Source organism: Mustela nigripes, chromosome 13 (assembly GCF_022355385.1).
Source record: "Mustela nigripes isolate SB6536 chromosome 13, MUSNIG.SB6536, whole genome shotgun sequence".
NCBI lineage: Eukaryota > Metazoa > Chordata > Mammalia > Carnivora > Mustelidae > Mustela > Mustela nigripes.
Genome location: NC_081569.1, coordinates 134,682,312 through 134,698,492, shown reverse-complemented (window position 1 = coordinate 134,698,492; position 16,181 = coordinate 134,682,312). Strand labels below are relative to the sequence as shown.

At 37.5% G+C, this 16,181-nt stretch overlaps 1 protein-coding gene across 7 annotated transcripts in view; it reads right to left on the bottom strand.

Moving 5' to 3' along the window:
• The window catches only part of UNC79 (unc-79 homolog, NALCN channel complex subunit), a 238,398-nt gene that overhangs the window by 188,229 nt on the left and 33,988 nt on the right, over positions 1–16,181 (bottom strand). For all 7 annotated transcript variants that reach the window (XM_059373859.1, XM_059373862.1, XM_059373863.1 and 4 more), the window contains exons 2-4: positions 13,678–13,798; positions 6,347–6,492; positions 3,006–3,176 (exon numbers count right to left, since the gene is read on the bottom strand). In XM_059373859.1, the coding sequence (XP_059229842.1) occupies positions 3,006–3,176; positions 6,347–6,492; positions 13,678–13,798 (438 nt within the window). The remainder of the gene's footprint in view (positions 1–3,005; positions 3,177–6,346; positions 6,493–13,677; positions 13,799–16,181) is intronic.

The following is a 16,181-nucleotide window of genomic DNA, read 5'->3' as shown; positions in this document are numbered from 1 at the left end:
ACCATCTTTGAAATAACATAGCCTACATCAGTTACTGTCCATTTGGGATCAGCTTTTCTCTTCTCTGCCAACATCCATATCATCTGCCCAACATCCATATTTCAATTTGGTCCACAAATTACAAATTTCTTATTGGAAAAAGAGAGGTTTCCATGGTGAAATGCTAATGACTTTTTCAATTCTTAGTAATCCATATATATGTATATATACATATATATGTATTTTAAATAAAGCCTATTGCACATACTTGGAATACAGAGAAGAATATCTGTTTATGGAAGGAGTTAAAAAGCAAAGGTTATGTCAAAGGAGATTTTTATAATAAATTGCAGTTTCCTCTGCAGCACCTCAAAAAGAGTTATTTAAAACAAAGGCATGGTACTTGGTTTATTGACAAAAATGACGGGAAGGGCCTAAGGGAGAAACGTGCATTGCCCTTACAATGACAGAGCTTAATGCTCCGTTAGACCCAGCTCAGAGCTTCATATTCTAGGTTCTTAATGATTCAAACATTTAACACCTGAAAAACTGTCCACATTGACATTTGACCTGGCAAACACCACACCGAGCAGAGAAAAGCCTCCTTGTCTTGACGACTTTTGTCAAGTACTCAGAAAATGCAACTTCCTTCATCCTAACCTCTCAGTCCTGAAATAAAAACATTCTGGAAGAAGTTAAATGCCCCTCTCTCTATCTTGTTTTGGTTGGGATTTCTAGACTCTGAAACAACTTCCAAAGACAGAAACAACGTGGATGCCAGCAACAGACACAAATTCTCAACGTCTGTTCATTTTCACGTAATTAATCAGGAACCCACTCCTCTTTCTCTTTGAATCTGTGTCTTTGCAAAAAAACAAATACAAAAGAAATACCTGAATCGTATAATAGAATGTGCCTTTAATATTACTACTATTTACTTTCAAAGATTTAAAGGTGTCAAAAACTGGCTATTCCTCAGCCCATTGGCCTGGTGATGAGAAGCAGAAATCAGGAGTAAGAAACCAAAACCCAAGCGACAAGGTAAATGAACTAGATCAACAACTGGGTTAGAGGAATATATGTGCCTCTTACATAAAATAAGATTGATGTTATTTAACCTAGAATTAGTAAGCCAGAAATAACCTTAGAGATGGAACATGTTTTCCAAACCCCTCCTTTACAGCTGGCAAAACAATGGAGTCCCAGAGACATAAACAGCTTGTTCATAATTTAAATGAGCACCAAGTCGCTCTACTAATTAAGTATTAAAATTCACGTAAATGTTGTAAACTCAACTTACTATTTTATTCCCCTCAGGTACCAAGGCTCACACATTTAAATAAATAAGGATTCTAATGGGAGTATAAGGCATGTTTGGGGGTCTGTGAGGATTTAGAAATTAGTGAGGATTTAGAATAAAGAAATAACTAGCCAGTTGTCACAATGTTTGATCTGTGTGAAGCATAACTTCAGGGACCTGATAGAGTCAATGACTTTCCCTAAACTATTAACTTATTCCTAAGAAGGAGGGTACAGGGAGTTAGATTAATGATAACAAAGGTACACTGCAACTGTAATTCTTTTAAAAAAATAAATTAAAACAAAACAAGGATTCCTATGCCTAAATTTAACAGTGAACACAACTAAACAATTCTGAGATCCATAACCATAAGTGAAGTCCTTGTCAGGTCACATAGAACAAAAACAAAAAGAGAGGGAGAGAATGATCAAATATTCTATTACTTGAACCATATAATCAGTCTGCTTATTTTTTTGAATAGCTATATAATTTAGATAGCCGTCAGACTCTGCTGAAAAGACATGAAAATTACAATTCCAGAGCTAAAATTAAGCTTAACTGTAAACCAAGTAATGGAGCTTAAAGGTACCTATGTTTACCAATTATTATTCCATAGCAACAAGCAGCAAGTTAAATAAGATCAAAGGGACCTAAAATTAAAATGGTGAAAAATGATCACTAGGAATGGAATATGATTAATAAAAAGTGTTGAAATGGAACAAGAATTGAGGGAAGGAGAGACATAAACTAACACTTAGCACTTAGCACTGTGTCCAGGTGAATCAGAAACCTGAACCAGGTATCCCAACAACCCAGGCAACTAGAATTATTATGCTCAGTTTACAGGGAAGAAACAGAAAGGTTAGGTAACTTGCCTAGGGCCACATAGCTAGTTTGGTAGCACAGCTGTTGATGTGAATCTAGATGTGTTTGACTCATAAATCCACCATCTTTTCAGGTTACCCCCTGAAGTAACCTATGAATTCATAACAAATTTCTTTAAAAAAATACTTTAAAAGGATGGTGATCATAAAGACCACAACCCAATCTGTTTTTTCTCTTTGCTCATGTCCAGAAAGACTACAGAATTAAATCTATAAAAGTGAAATAGAGTTCAAGTCAGCTCCGCATTTATAAACAGAATGGGTCGCAAGCCTTAGCTTCTTTCAAAGTGTTTTCATAAGTTTGGACTCACTTCATCATTACAACATCCCTGCGAGGGGAAGTTCCTGCTGACATCATTCCCCCGATGAGGCGTCAGCCACATGAGCTGTCTGACACCACACAGTACATTTACCAACGGAGCTGAAACTAGGATCTGTATATCCTGATTCTGTCTATTCCTCTTCCCATCATACCCTTCTGCCTTCAGATGCAAAAGATAAGAATTTCTATACCTAAGACAACACTCCCTCCACCTTTTGTCCTTAAGTGACAAAAATGCCATAATTTCTATGTAGGTAATATAGACTTCACCTTGATAATGTGTTCTTCCTATTCCATAAGACCAAATTATGCAAATAAAACAATTTCAAGGTATCATCATCATTCATTTCTTTGATTCTCACCATAATAATCATGCTGAAATGACAATTTAAATCACAGCACCTGTATACAGCAAGTGATTCCATTATAATCTTGAAAATCTACAGCCTAAAACAGCAAAAGCAATTTCTGTTCGTACAATACACTAAAAGAATCTAGTATTAGGTAAGATGGAACTTACATATAGCCATTGGTAGAAAAGATGTGCTAAGATATTCAATAATATCCTTGTGCAGAAATGGAGGAAAGGTAGCTAACGTTGATATCATCGTGTAGGGCAAAGTACTCAGAATATCATCATTGAGAAAGGGTAGCAAACATGTAGTTGTATAAAATATCGACTGTCCAAGATCTACAAAACAAAAGTGAGTAATCAGTCACAGAATATTTCACCATTTAACAAAATATGCTAATTTCGAATTGGCTTAAATTATAACCAACTATCTCTTCCTTCCTATTAAGAGCTCTGAGACATGATGCCCAGTGATGTGCATACACAGGATTAGCTCGATGTATGACTGCATTAAGAAAGATAAATACCTCGATCATGAGCTTCTCCTCAACCCTTTATCAGTCTTCAGTAATACTTGGTATTCCCATATTATTCCTGGGTTTCAGAAACTAAAAGTGCTTTCCATGTGATCATGAACCCTGAAATATCCTCTAGCATTCTTATCTCCATTACATTTTATACATGATAACTATGGCACAAAGCCATTAAATTATTTTCACACTGGAAGTTTTAGAGAAGTCGAGGGAAGGACTGGAAACGAAACCAGGCTATCTCTTCTCCATCAACCAAAGCACACTCTTCCTACATCCAGAGTCTTGGGCAATGAGGGAACATGTGCCTTCCAGCACAGCAGCCTAAAGGAAGCTGTAAATGACTCTCCGTTCCCCTGTGCATCTCATTATGAATTATCAGGGAAGGATGTGCCACCTAATGACAATCTTTCCACCAACACTTAAATGGGAATAGGAAGAGTACCTACCTCTCTTCTAGAAGGACTGTTAACAAGGCTTAAATGAGATTAACTTATGCTTAACACAGCACATAATGTGTGCTCCACAAGTATTAGTCATTTTTAGTAATATGAATAATGTTACTATTATTACCTGCACAAGGAGTAAAAATAGAGGACATTCACAAAAAAAAAAAAAAAAGAAAGAAAGAAAGAAGGAAAAAACCCCATATCTAGTTAGCTTTAAAATGCATCTATACCAAATCTTATTATACTAAATATATCTTTTGATAGTTCTGGGCCTCCCAATAGATGGGTTACCAATCAACACTTGACAATGAAGACTTTGATCATCTTGCTATCCATTCTAAAAAAAACTATTAGATTTGTTGGTTTTGCAGCTCCTTTACCTTCTTCATGCAATTCTAATGTCTGATGTTATTTCTGATTAGAATTAATATGCCATCTCAACAGTCACATCGACTAACAACACAGAGGACGAGGCCACAGGGCACCTCGGTGAGCAAGGGTCACTCAAGCTTGGGCTCAAGTTGATGAGACGTAAAATTCACAGGTGTTTTACTAAGAACTAACTGAGGCTATGCATCAAAGACACCCAACTACACTGTAGTCTCATTACAGAACACTGGTGCGGAAAGGGGCCTGGGAGCTAGAATATTTTTCAAATGAGGAAACCAAGGCCCCGAGAAAGAACGTGATTTCCCAAGATCACCTGACATGTGGTACCCGAACTGTGACAAGAATGCAGCCCTCGACAGCGCGCTGCACTGCCCCCCATGAGGACACAGCCTCCATCCCTGGGGCAGTGGTTCTCAAACTCAGGATACGAAAGAATCACCCAGAGAGCTCATCAAAAATCTCCATTCTCAGGACATACCCCTCAGCGATTCTCAGTCCTAAATCCCGGTTCGGGACCCAGAATTAATTCCATGTTCAAGCTCTCTCGGGGATTCTGACATGGTGGAAAAACCCTGCCGTACTGCTTTTTAACCTCTAAGGGATAGTCTAGTGAGTTTTTTTTCTCTCCTTTAAGCTCTTTTATGCAGAACAAGAACATGGTATATAGATTATAGTGAAGAGTAAAGTCACAACACAGTTGTGTATATAAAAGCAAATATATAAATCATGCCTCCTGAAATTGTCATAACTTAACATATTAATTGCAGTTAAATGGGTTGTGTGAGTTACCAAACTGAATGCTTTTATCTTAATCCAGGGGCTCTCACACAGTGGCCCACCCTAGGACCAGGCAGGTCTAGAGTGACCTCAGGACTGGTTGTCCCAAAGGTAAGGTACTGACAGGCCCACAGCCACCATGGTAGGCTCTGCCAGTCTTATGTTCAAAGAGTCGTCTCCTTTAAGTTCTGAGAGGGGATAGGAGCCCAGTGAAAGTGATGAGGCTTAAACAGCTACAAAATGATACAACAAGCAAACTTACAAATTTGTACATTTTTAAATATTCACTATAAGATAGAACTGTAAATATAAGAAGAAACAAATTGAGTAGCATTATGTCATCATTTTTATAAAAGTATATTTTTTAAAAATTTATTCATGAGGAACACATCTTACTAAATAAACCATTAAGCATTCTCTTATGAGAGTTAGCCACAATTCAAAGGTAAAATCACCACCACAATCCACCCACTTCCCAAATTCCAATTTTTCTATGCAGTGAATCTTTGGTTATCGTATTTCCAGAGACACAATTATCAGTGCTTTAAAGTTAGAACAAGTGATGTTTTAAATGTTCATTCTCTGCAAAAATCCCTTCTCTTATTGTATGGGTTTTCCATGTGATTCTCAAAAATATAATACTGAATAGTTAAGCCAGAAACATTATGATATTATTGTACTCCTTTTTATAAGTTAGAAGAATCTGGTAAACAAGCAACATAATGACATTGGCTAAAACACACTGTAGAAAGGGAAAGCATTAAGAAAAGAAGCATGCTTTTCATGGGAGCACCACTCATACTGTATAGTAGGTACCATATAGAGCTTAGAGCATCACTACACACTCTACCAAGGGCCAACATTTTGTAAGTATTGATGGCTAACAAAATTTAGAAGTGTTCTTAGAGATTTCTCCTTATTGAAACTCCCAGGTTTAAAAAAAAACCAACAGGAAAAATAAGTCCCAGGGAGATTCTGTGATTTGCCCCCCAAAAATCACAGAATTAGTCAGTGGATTTGACCTGCTCTCCTTACATTTTATTGCAGGGGGGGTCAAATTTCTAAATCTTAGCCATAATTTCAACAAGAATCTCCATGACAAGCAGATCAAAAGAGGTAAATTTCCGTCAGAGCAGACTCCTCTTTCCAGCCTATTTCCCCTAAATGTAGGCCCACCTGGGTAACATCCCTCTGGCCATAAAAGAGGGAAAAAAAATGCAGGATGCGAAACACCATAATTAAGTATCTGTGTAAGAAAGGCTTTAGCCACACAAAGACCTTTCAAGCAATTTATTCCAATAACAAGTCTCCAGCACCCATAAACATACATGGACATTCTCAAAGGTTCTGATTAAATGCTCACCGTGTTGGCCATGCTGTAGTAAAGGAACTAGATCCAGGAGAGTCACCAAAGTCACGTAGAGGCCTTGATAGTCCAAAGAAGGGTAGTCTGACAAGTGAGCATCACGACTCTGCAGGCCGCGTTCAGAGGGGGCCTCTCGCAGGACGCTGTAAAGGAGGGAGCGAGTAACAGTAGGGTTGATGGAACTGACCTGCGGTCTTAGAGATGGGGTGAGTGGGAATGGCACAGGAAAAAGACACATGGTCATGGGCACTGTCAAATTGGAGGCATCTTGGTTTTCCTTCTTCCCTGTGCGGGACAAAATGCTGTTGGGGGGACAAGGAAAAAAAAGAGACAACAAAGACACAAAGAACAGCACATTACATTGAAATGACACTCTAAAACAAATAATAAAACTCCAGATACATCCCACATAAGATGCAATGGCTCCACCAGCCGTGTGTGCAAATCGAGTCCGGGTCGCACAGCTTCGTGCTCAGAGAGGTAACCAATAGCTCGAGGGTTCGTTTGTGGAAGTTGCATTGCATCTCATGTGTTATCTGGTTAGTAAGGAGCAAAAATATAAAAATGCATGTTTCAGTGCCAAACCCATGTTTTACAGTTTGTCAAGCTGGTGAAGGAGAGGTTTCCTCGAAGGAAAACCAATGGCTTTGCCGAATGAGTCAGGGCTTCTATTACTAATGGAAACAAGCTTTCAAAGCAAAGGAAGTTTTCAGCAAGACTGTCTTAATCACATAAGTAAAAACCTGCAAAATATAGGTATGGCACTTGCAGAAACATGTTTTAGCAAAGAATAAACATGTGTGTTTATTAAGAAGGTCTTAAAAATCACATGTTTATTGCATCAAAATAATGTCTATATGTATATTATGATACTGTTTCATGACATTCTGTCAGTATCATTTGAGATAATGAAGTTTAAACAGGCATATGAATTTAGAAATAATACATATTTCTAAAATGTTAGCTAAACTACATTGGAAAAGCTATAAAATAATATATAGTAGATGGTCTGCAGCATATGTTTGTGAACTAATGATAATGGTTATTTATGTGTGTGTGTGTTTTTTTTATTTTGCATGTTGGGGAGGAAACATTTTATTCTATGAATACAAAGAGTGGCTTATTAAACAGTTACCTTCAAAATTCTAAATAGGCAAGCAGTATCTGTCATAAAGCTGTACATCATACAATAAGATCTCATGTGTTACTGCTGCTACTTACGTTATTATTCAACAAAACTCACTAAACACTAAAGGAAAGATAATTTAGAGAGTTAAAAAAAAGTTTAATGGGAATAAAAATAAACTCTGGAAATAAACTGGCTTTCTTTTAGCCTTCCTTTTTAAACGAAAATGTTTTAGTCAAAGCAATAAAGCAGAAGAGTTGTAAATTTAAAAATAGAAGACATGACTGCTTTGGCCAGATGTTTAGTGTTTTTAAGTTAGGTTATACTATTTATCATTAAAGACAATCGCTATACATTATAGTGATAGTATCTGCTGCACTTAAAAAATGTTTTTATATAGTACACTTATATGCTATTCAAAGTGGATAACAATTTATGTTTCACTACATAAAAATAACCTTGTTTTACACTTAACTCTATATGCATCAAACATTACTAAGTTCTTAGTTAATGGTACTACATTTACCATTTTTACAGTGGTGTCAAGAATTGGTTAGTGTCAGGCATGCTTGCTATTTCAAGTTTACATTTATTTCTATTTACTCTTAGTGCAAAATATGTTACAATGTAAGAAAAATGACTACATGCTTTTTATTTTCCATGTGCCTAATTTACCTCGATTTCCTTTGTCTTCTGTTACCCAATGTCCAGGGAAAAACAATTAATAATAATAAAGATAATTTCAGAATAGTTATGGAATACTTCTTAGCAAGAAATACCTTAAGATTTAGTGTAATTTTTTTTTTACTTTTAAAGGGATTAAATTTACCTTTTTTGGTGTGTGATGTATTTAACTTAAAGTAAGCTTATACTTTACAATGGGATAATATCAACATTCCAGTACCATCAGATTTTCCGTCAAACTTTATACTTTCCTCATATAACTTGATTACTCTTAAAAGTACCACCTTTAAATGTTATATTCTTGCTAAGCCCAATCACCAAAAATCTGTTTTAATAGAATTCTATCCCACTAAAATTCCTTTAGAATCACAACAGATGTTAAGTCAGAAATATTATTTCCCAAATTTTAGCCCTAAGTTAGCCTACTACCAGCATCATTTCAAAATTACAAGATGCGGATCTTATAGAAGTGATATAGAAAAACAACATTTTGCCTTAAAGAATAAAATCAGCTATATATCATATATTAATGATGTCCTTTAAATTAAGCACAGTTCTGTCATCAGACTTTTCCTTGGTGGGGGAAATATAGTACATTATTTTTTTTTCAAGTATATTTTAGTATTGTTCCAAAGTTTGATATAATTTAACAGACACTAGTCAAATCGACTTTGGAGACTGTTTTGGTATTTTTCCCTTCCTGTATATATAGGGTTCCCAAATGATAGCAGCAACAAGTTAATACATGCAGGGAGGGAGAATGTCAGCATTGAAACAGTAAAACTTCTCTCTCACTGCCTCTAGATTTAATAAGTAGGTGAAGTTGAGAAAAAAAATGGCTGAAGATGAGTTATCCATGAAACCAGTTTTAAATCACCATTCATGTTTCAATGTAAGGAAATGTTTTAATTTGTGGAAAAACTAAAGAAGGGCTCATGAGTCAATGTACAATGCATTGTGATTTTATGATGTTTTGTGAAGTTTATTCAGAAAAAAAACTTATTTCCCCAACCAAACTGTCTAACTTGGGAATGATAAAATCATCTACCCCATCTAAAATTATTCCCCAGAGGTCTGTACACCCAACCAAAAAGAATATGAAGAATGCCCTGCTCAGAAGAGTTTGACCCAGCAACCAACTTTTCACCTTTCCTTTTCCCTCCTGAGATCCTCTTTATCAAATATTTACTCCCAACATCAAGAGGAACCAAGAGAAGAAGACCCCTGTGGGTACAGAGAAAGATGAGAAGTTGTCCTGAGGTATTATAGCACAGAAAATTAATACATAAAATAAACTTTCTATAAGATTACGAATTTTGACATTTGGATTGAATCTCTCTACACTAAACAAAATTTATTTGACCAAGCTATGCTCTAAAACTACTCTGTAGACCTCAAATCAATAATTGGAAGGTCTGTTTTCTTCCTAAGCAATTAAAAATTACAATTCAATTAAGATTTTTGAACTGAGACTAGAATCCCTTTTCAAAATGTATCAAACATTTTCTAAAGAGTTAGCGACAAGTAGCTTTCCTCAAACTTAATGATTTTTAAAAAGATTTCATGTGCTAGCACCTTGAATGGCACCAGCAGAAGATCTGGGGGAAGGAATTCCAAAAGACTGTATGACCTAGGAAGACTACAAACCTTTAAATATTCTGCCAGGTAGGGGAAAAGATTCTTAAAGAAGACCTTAGATTTTAAATATGGCCCCAGAATGCTTCTAGTGTACAATGGACAGACTCCCCTGTAGTGAAGGGGGATTAAAGTAGACGATCTTCACAGGTCCTTCTAATACTAAACGCAAACAAAATCTAAACTCTGAAGTTCCATGTAAAGTGCGTATCTGTTCCCATCCTTAGGTCCCTGCTAAATAAAAATGAGTACAACTCGGCACTCAAACAGAATTTTACCTGGTACCCCAGGTCACCATTAGATGAAGTAAATGCTCTAGAAAGATTGCTGCAATGGACAAAACTTGGACAAAGTCAACACAGTTCAACAAACATGTGCTGATCCTCTTCTGAGAACCAAACTCTGCTCTATGCTCAAGGGCTAGTAAGATGAAAAATGCACAGGAGTCACCTTCTACTAACTGAACCCCATGAACTTTATTGTGAATCTAATTAAGAGCTAAGTGGACATATGTGGACTACTCAATGCTGATACAGTCAATTATGGTAACACAATCTCTCCTCTCCTGTGCATTAGATTAAGTGAAGTTAAACACCTAGGCTAATCTCTGCCTTTGGGAAAATGTACAAAACTCTACTGAAATCAGTAAGGATTATGTGCCATGCATGAAAACCACAGGACTATTCCTCTAAAAATGCAATCCTGACTCAAATGAAGCAGCCAGTACTTAATTTTGCAGATTTTAATAGAAATAATAATAACTCTGGGGCGCCTGGGTGGTTCAGTGGATTAAGCTGCTGCCTTCAGCTCAGGTCATGATCTCAGGGTCCTAGAATCGAGCCCCACATCAGGCTCTCTGCTCAGTGGGGAGCCTGCTTCCCCCTCTCTCTCTGCCTGACTCTCTGCCTACTTGTGATCTCTGCCTGTCAAATAAATAAATAAATCTTAAAAAAAAAAAAAAGAAATAATAATAATTCTAACTTCCTTGAGAATATCCAAACAGGAAGTCAGAGGATTACTCTGTGAGAATTCATCTCTAATTCTTTCTTCGTGTTTCATCCCAAGAATCTGGATTCTGAAAGCAAGAAGTGTTTCTGAATGTAAAAATCAATGAAAATGCAAAGGGAACCATCTTTTTAGTAAGTAGAAGATCTTACTATACCAAATACCCAGGCCATCTCATCAGTCTTGAACTAACAGTGTAAGTAAAATAAAGAAATGTAGATATGATTGGTATAGATATATAAACCACCAGTGAAAGTGGTCTGTCATAACTTGGACATACAGGACAATAGTTTCTATATTTCTAGTAAGCAAAAGAAATGAAAGAGTTTTGAATTGTTCTTTTATTGTTGTCGTTGTTGTTGCTGTTTTTAATGCTGAGATAGGCAAAGAGAAGAATGAAACTACATTGGGTTCAGCCCAAGAGTTGAACCTATAAGTACTAAAGTCCAACCCATGACATGTTACCCTGCTTGGGTTTTCACTCTTCCTCTTACTACATGTAAATATGTCCTATAGGCTGTCAACTCCACTCTGACCTGCTGCTATGCACAACAAATTGCTAAGTGAGAGAAAGAGCTAAAACATCTGGGAATTGAAATGCTGTCCATGTGACACTTCAAGAAAAGCTAAATTTAACTTCCAAAAAGTTGGCAAGTCTTTGCATGAAGCACTTCCCTTCCTCCCTTAACCTCAGGGACAGCCGAAACTAGGCCTTGGTCTCAGAAGGGAGGCTGGTATTCCCAAAGGCTAAACCCAAGTTTTTACGAAGAGAAGCCTCTCCATACCATGCTAACCAGTAGTACTTGGGAGAAGCAGTGTCATGTAATTATTGAGTGTGTGTGCTGTGGATGAGGACCAGCAGGGTCCAATGCTGGTTCCAACACTTACTAGATGTGTCATTGTGAGCAGTTTATGAAACCACTCTATGCTTTAGTTTCATTGTTTGTAAATGGGTATAAGACTACACTCATTTCATAGAATTATTAAAAGGGATTACATGAGATGACATGTAAAGCACTTGACACCTATAATTACTGGTATTATCACATACAATAGCTATGATAAATGGCAGCCATTTTGTTACTCTTGCCAGTAGGAGTCGTTGCTGATACTGTCTCCCACTGAAAAGGGACTCCGCTCAATTGCATAGAGAAGAGTCTACTTGAGGGACGCCTGGGTGGCTCAGTTGGTTAAGCAGCTGCCTTCGGCTCAGGTCATGATCCCGGCGTCCTGGGATCGAGTCCCGGCTCCTTGCTCGGCAGGGAGCCTGCCTCTCCCTCTGTCTCTGCCTGCCATTCTGTCTGCCTGTGCTTGCTCTCTCTCCCTCTCTCTCTGACAAATAAATAAATAAAATATTTAAAAAAAAAAAAAAAAAAAAAAGAAGAGTCTACTTGAACAAATTACCTTCATCCCAGTTTTACCATTTCAATGTTATCACCCATGACCATATCCTAACGATCCATCACTCAAGAAAATGGAAATTTCATGTCTTGCGAACATGGCTTCAGTATCTCAAATTTCCAAAATTCCTGATACAATGACGAAGATTTAAGCAGTAGGCTTTAAAGTGCCAATGGGAACATCAGTTTCTTGGCAAAGTGAATTCAGATTTTCCTTCCTACTGAAAAAACAGCTCTCACTTTGTGAACTCCCAGAATTTGTGATAAAGGAAAGTGCTTGCTTGCCATTGAGAACTCTGACCTCAACGACAAAAAGGAGAATTCAAAAGAGCAGACTCAGATGCTTGTTGTATAAACTTAAACTGCTTATCACTATGAAAATTGAAAAATGCTTCCCCTACAATGTGAAAAGAAGGGAAATTGCCCCTAAGGTCCTCGACTCGGCAAGTATGAAATACCTGGGCAAGTCTAAAATCCATGCATTTGATACACAGAATCCCTTTAAAAGAGAACAGGGGCACTAAGTGTTCTAAAGAAGACAAGGTATTCCAAAGAACAAGAACAAGCCCTTCCCAGCAGGGCTGAGAAGACCAGTAGCTGACTTGATCACATGAAGCCTCTTCTGCAAAGCGTTCAGTCGGCCCATGGCTGAGCCCTGACCACTGGGACCTCCAACACCAGGGCCACGCCCCTCAGTCCCCACTGGTGTTCTGTTCCTAATTCTGATCTCACAAAAATGTTGCTAAAAGAAACAGTAGCAAGTCATTTTGCATGTTTCCAAAAATCAGATCTGTAGCACAAAGATCATGGTCAGGAAGGGAGAGACTGAGCCTTAGAATTTAATGGAAAGGAAAGGGCTCCCCTCCCTTCGTGGCTGTGATTTCCCGAACACCTGAGTGGTTCCCCTCCATCTGCCTATTTTTCCTATTCCTAGTGAGAACTGTAAAGGAGGTAAGTACCTTCTGTCTCTGTGTCACAGTCAAAGCGGCCAATGCTTCCCACTTCTTGTTCCCCCCAGAGTGTCCACATCAATTGTCAAACATACTGAACGCAGATGGTTATTCCCAGATCGTACTTCAAGTAATAAGATATACTATAGATAACCTAAATTGCTACTTAATTCTGCTTTTGTTGAAGATCGTCTCCTATTCTTAATTTTAGCAACATAAATTCTCCTTTCCACCCCACTCTACATTAATGCCAGACACAGAACCTTTTACCACTATATAAATCTCTTGAGAAGATGTAAAATGAGGGAAAGCAGGCTGTAGCCATGCAACCCATTTGTTTTTTTCCACTTAGGTCTGTGATCTGATCTGCTACATACCCCCAGAGAACCTGAGTCCAGACTCTTCTGGCAGGGCACAAGAAAACAGAAGGCCCTTCAAAACTTTCAGTTCAATAAAAGCTTAGGCCCCAATCAATTCAGCAGTACTACCTAATAATTCTTTCAAAGTAGAGGATATTTTAAAGCTTACCTTAACAAGGTCTGAGAAAAGTATTTCAGGGTGTTTGCAATATCTGTCCCTGAAGGTACAGGATAAATGTTGTGAAGAACCCGGTTATGATATTCTTGTAAGTACCGAATCTTGGAAGCAACTAGATAAAAGCAAAACAAAAGATACATAAACAAAAAAAAAAAAAGAAAAATCATCTTGTAATATGTATTAGGTACATAGTTGGGGTTTTTCTTTTTAATGATTAGGTACAGAATTTAATAAATATTTTAAGGAAAATATGTTAAATTTTTACTGGAATTCCATGTTAGAAACCACTTAAAAGACCTTTAATTTTTTATCATTATATTCAGCACACAAATTTTTTTTTTACTTATCTGGCTTAATATCCTATTCATAAATTATCTGTTTTTTTTTTTTTATCACTAAGAAAAGCAGTATTCCAAATCATTTTATAACCACCCCCTAGTTAGCTTATTATTAGCAAAATAATAATAGATATAATCTCTGCCACTAGAGAATTATATTTAAGATTGCTGAACTAAAACTGAAGGAGAAAGCTCAAAGGTCTTTCAACAACACTTCAAAAATCCTAAAATATAGGGAGTCTCTTGCACAATGGCATCAGTCAAAACCAGATTTTTAATTCAATCCATGATCATTAAGACATGTGACGTATTTAGTGAATGTCTGAACAGCAAGAATATGTTATGAGGAGAGTAACTTGGTGAGTATTAAGTAAGAATATAATAACTGGGTGGTAATAAAAATATAAAAAATGAATGTCACATTTTTCTTCCAAGGACTTTCATAAATTAGGAGACTTCCTAATAGCTTTTCTGAGCACGGCTGCTCACATCTTCAAGATTCAGGAGGGACTAAATGGGCTTGTTTACCCTCCTACACCTACCTGGAGTCACCAGCATTGTCCACATTCCTGACCTGACCTTTGACCTGGCTGCAGTGAATGGCCCAGTTCTAGTCATTCCTCTTTGCAAATCCCAAGGGGCCATGATGATCACCGTCTCTCAGGTCTCCTCTTCCACAGAGCTCTCAACACTGTCCATTTGTCCTTTCAATCTTTATGGCTACCAAGGGAGCCTTTTAGGTGGTATGGCTCACTGTCAGCAGTTAACAGAAGATATATCAAGTCCTGGAGAAGCAAGGTCTTGCTGTTCCCAACAGCCCACGGATACAAGCTCCTGGACGCATTCTAACTGAAACGCTGGTGTAAGCAACTTAAGAAAAGTCAAAATGCTTTTGACAGGCGTGGGACGTAGAATCACAGAATGATGATATATCACAACTGGAGGGACCTTAGGGACCTTTTCCCAAAACCATGTCATTTTAAAGATGGGGAAAATGAGGCAATTAAGTTGTCAGTGGCAGAGCTAGATCAGATCTTATACCCCTGGCCCCCATCCTGTGCTCTTTCCGCTGTGACATACTCTAGAACACGACTCTTGAGAGGAAGTCAATATGCAGATAGTGGGTGTTCGCTGCATGATATCAAAGCAATTCCCAGCTGTTTTTAGGTTAATCGTTGATTCTAAATCCCACATATGCCATTGATCAAATCTGCCTTTTCTCCCTCCTACTACCTGTACTATTTCCCTAATATGGTTAGCATTTCCCCACAAAAATAAGTCTGCATGGCAGATAATAATACCTTGACTTTGTATAGACATCACCTCTGAAGAAAGCAACAAGTTTATATCCATTGTCTCGAGGAACCCCAAAAGTATTTGGTTGTAAATAACTTTTTTCCTGAGATAAGGTAAAAAGAAGCGATACTTGAAGCTCCTACATAATTTACAAAAACCCATTTCGTTCTCGGTGTTTTTGATCTCAGTGTGTTCACCGCCTTTTTAAAATCCTGTGACAGGGACCCCCCACACACATTAATACATAGTTTCTGAGATCAATACTCAGCAGCATGTGCCTGCTGCTCACCCACCATCACAGTAAAGCTTTGTTACTATGACTTCTCCCAGTTTTAATAATCAGCAGGTTTCGGTCAAGTATTTCAGGAATACCATTAATCATTCTACCACCTAAAAAAAGGTGTTGATGGGGCAGGTTGTGGACAATAAACTCATGTGAAGAGAAAAGCCAAAGATCCCAAACTCAGCGTTTGCTCATAATTTAAGAGCTACAAAACTGGCACTACACAACAAAGACAAGCATTCAAAACTGTGTGTGGAATGAATGAATATTCTTTTTAAAGTTCCTTTTGTTAAAATGCAGCCGTGTCTCCTTTCAACAGGTATCCAAACATGCAAGGGAGAACAAAGAAAAGAATCCTTCCCTACTTGGAGACCTCTTAATATTTTACAAATGTCACATTGCATTGTCTTTATTTACTTACCTGTTTGTTTTCTATGCCAGGTTGTAAGTTTCTTGAAGGTAGAAACTGTGTCTGACTCCTGTCTCTATCCCAAGCCTAACACATTGCCTGCCACTTGGTAAGCAGTTGATACATTTGCAGGATAAATGAACAAATGAATTATCACTTTGATGATATC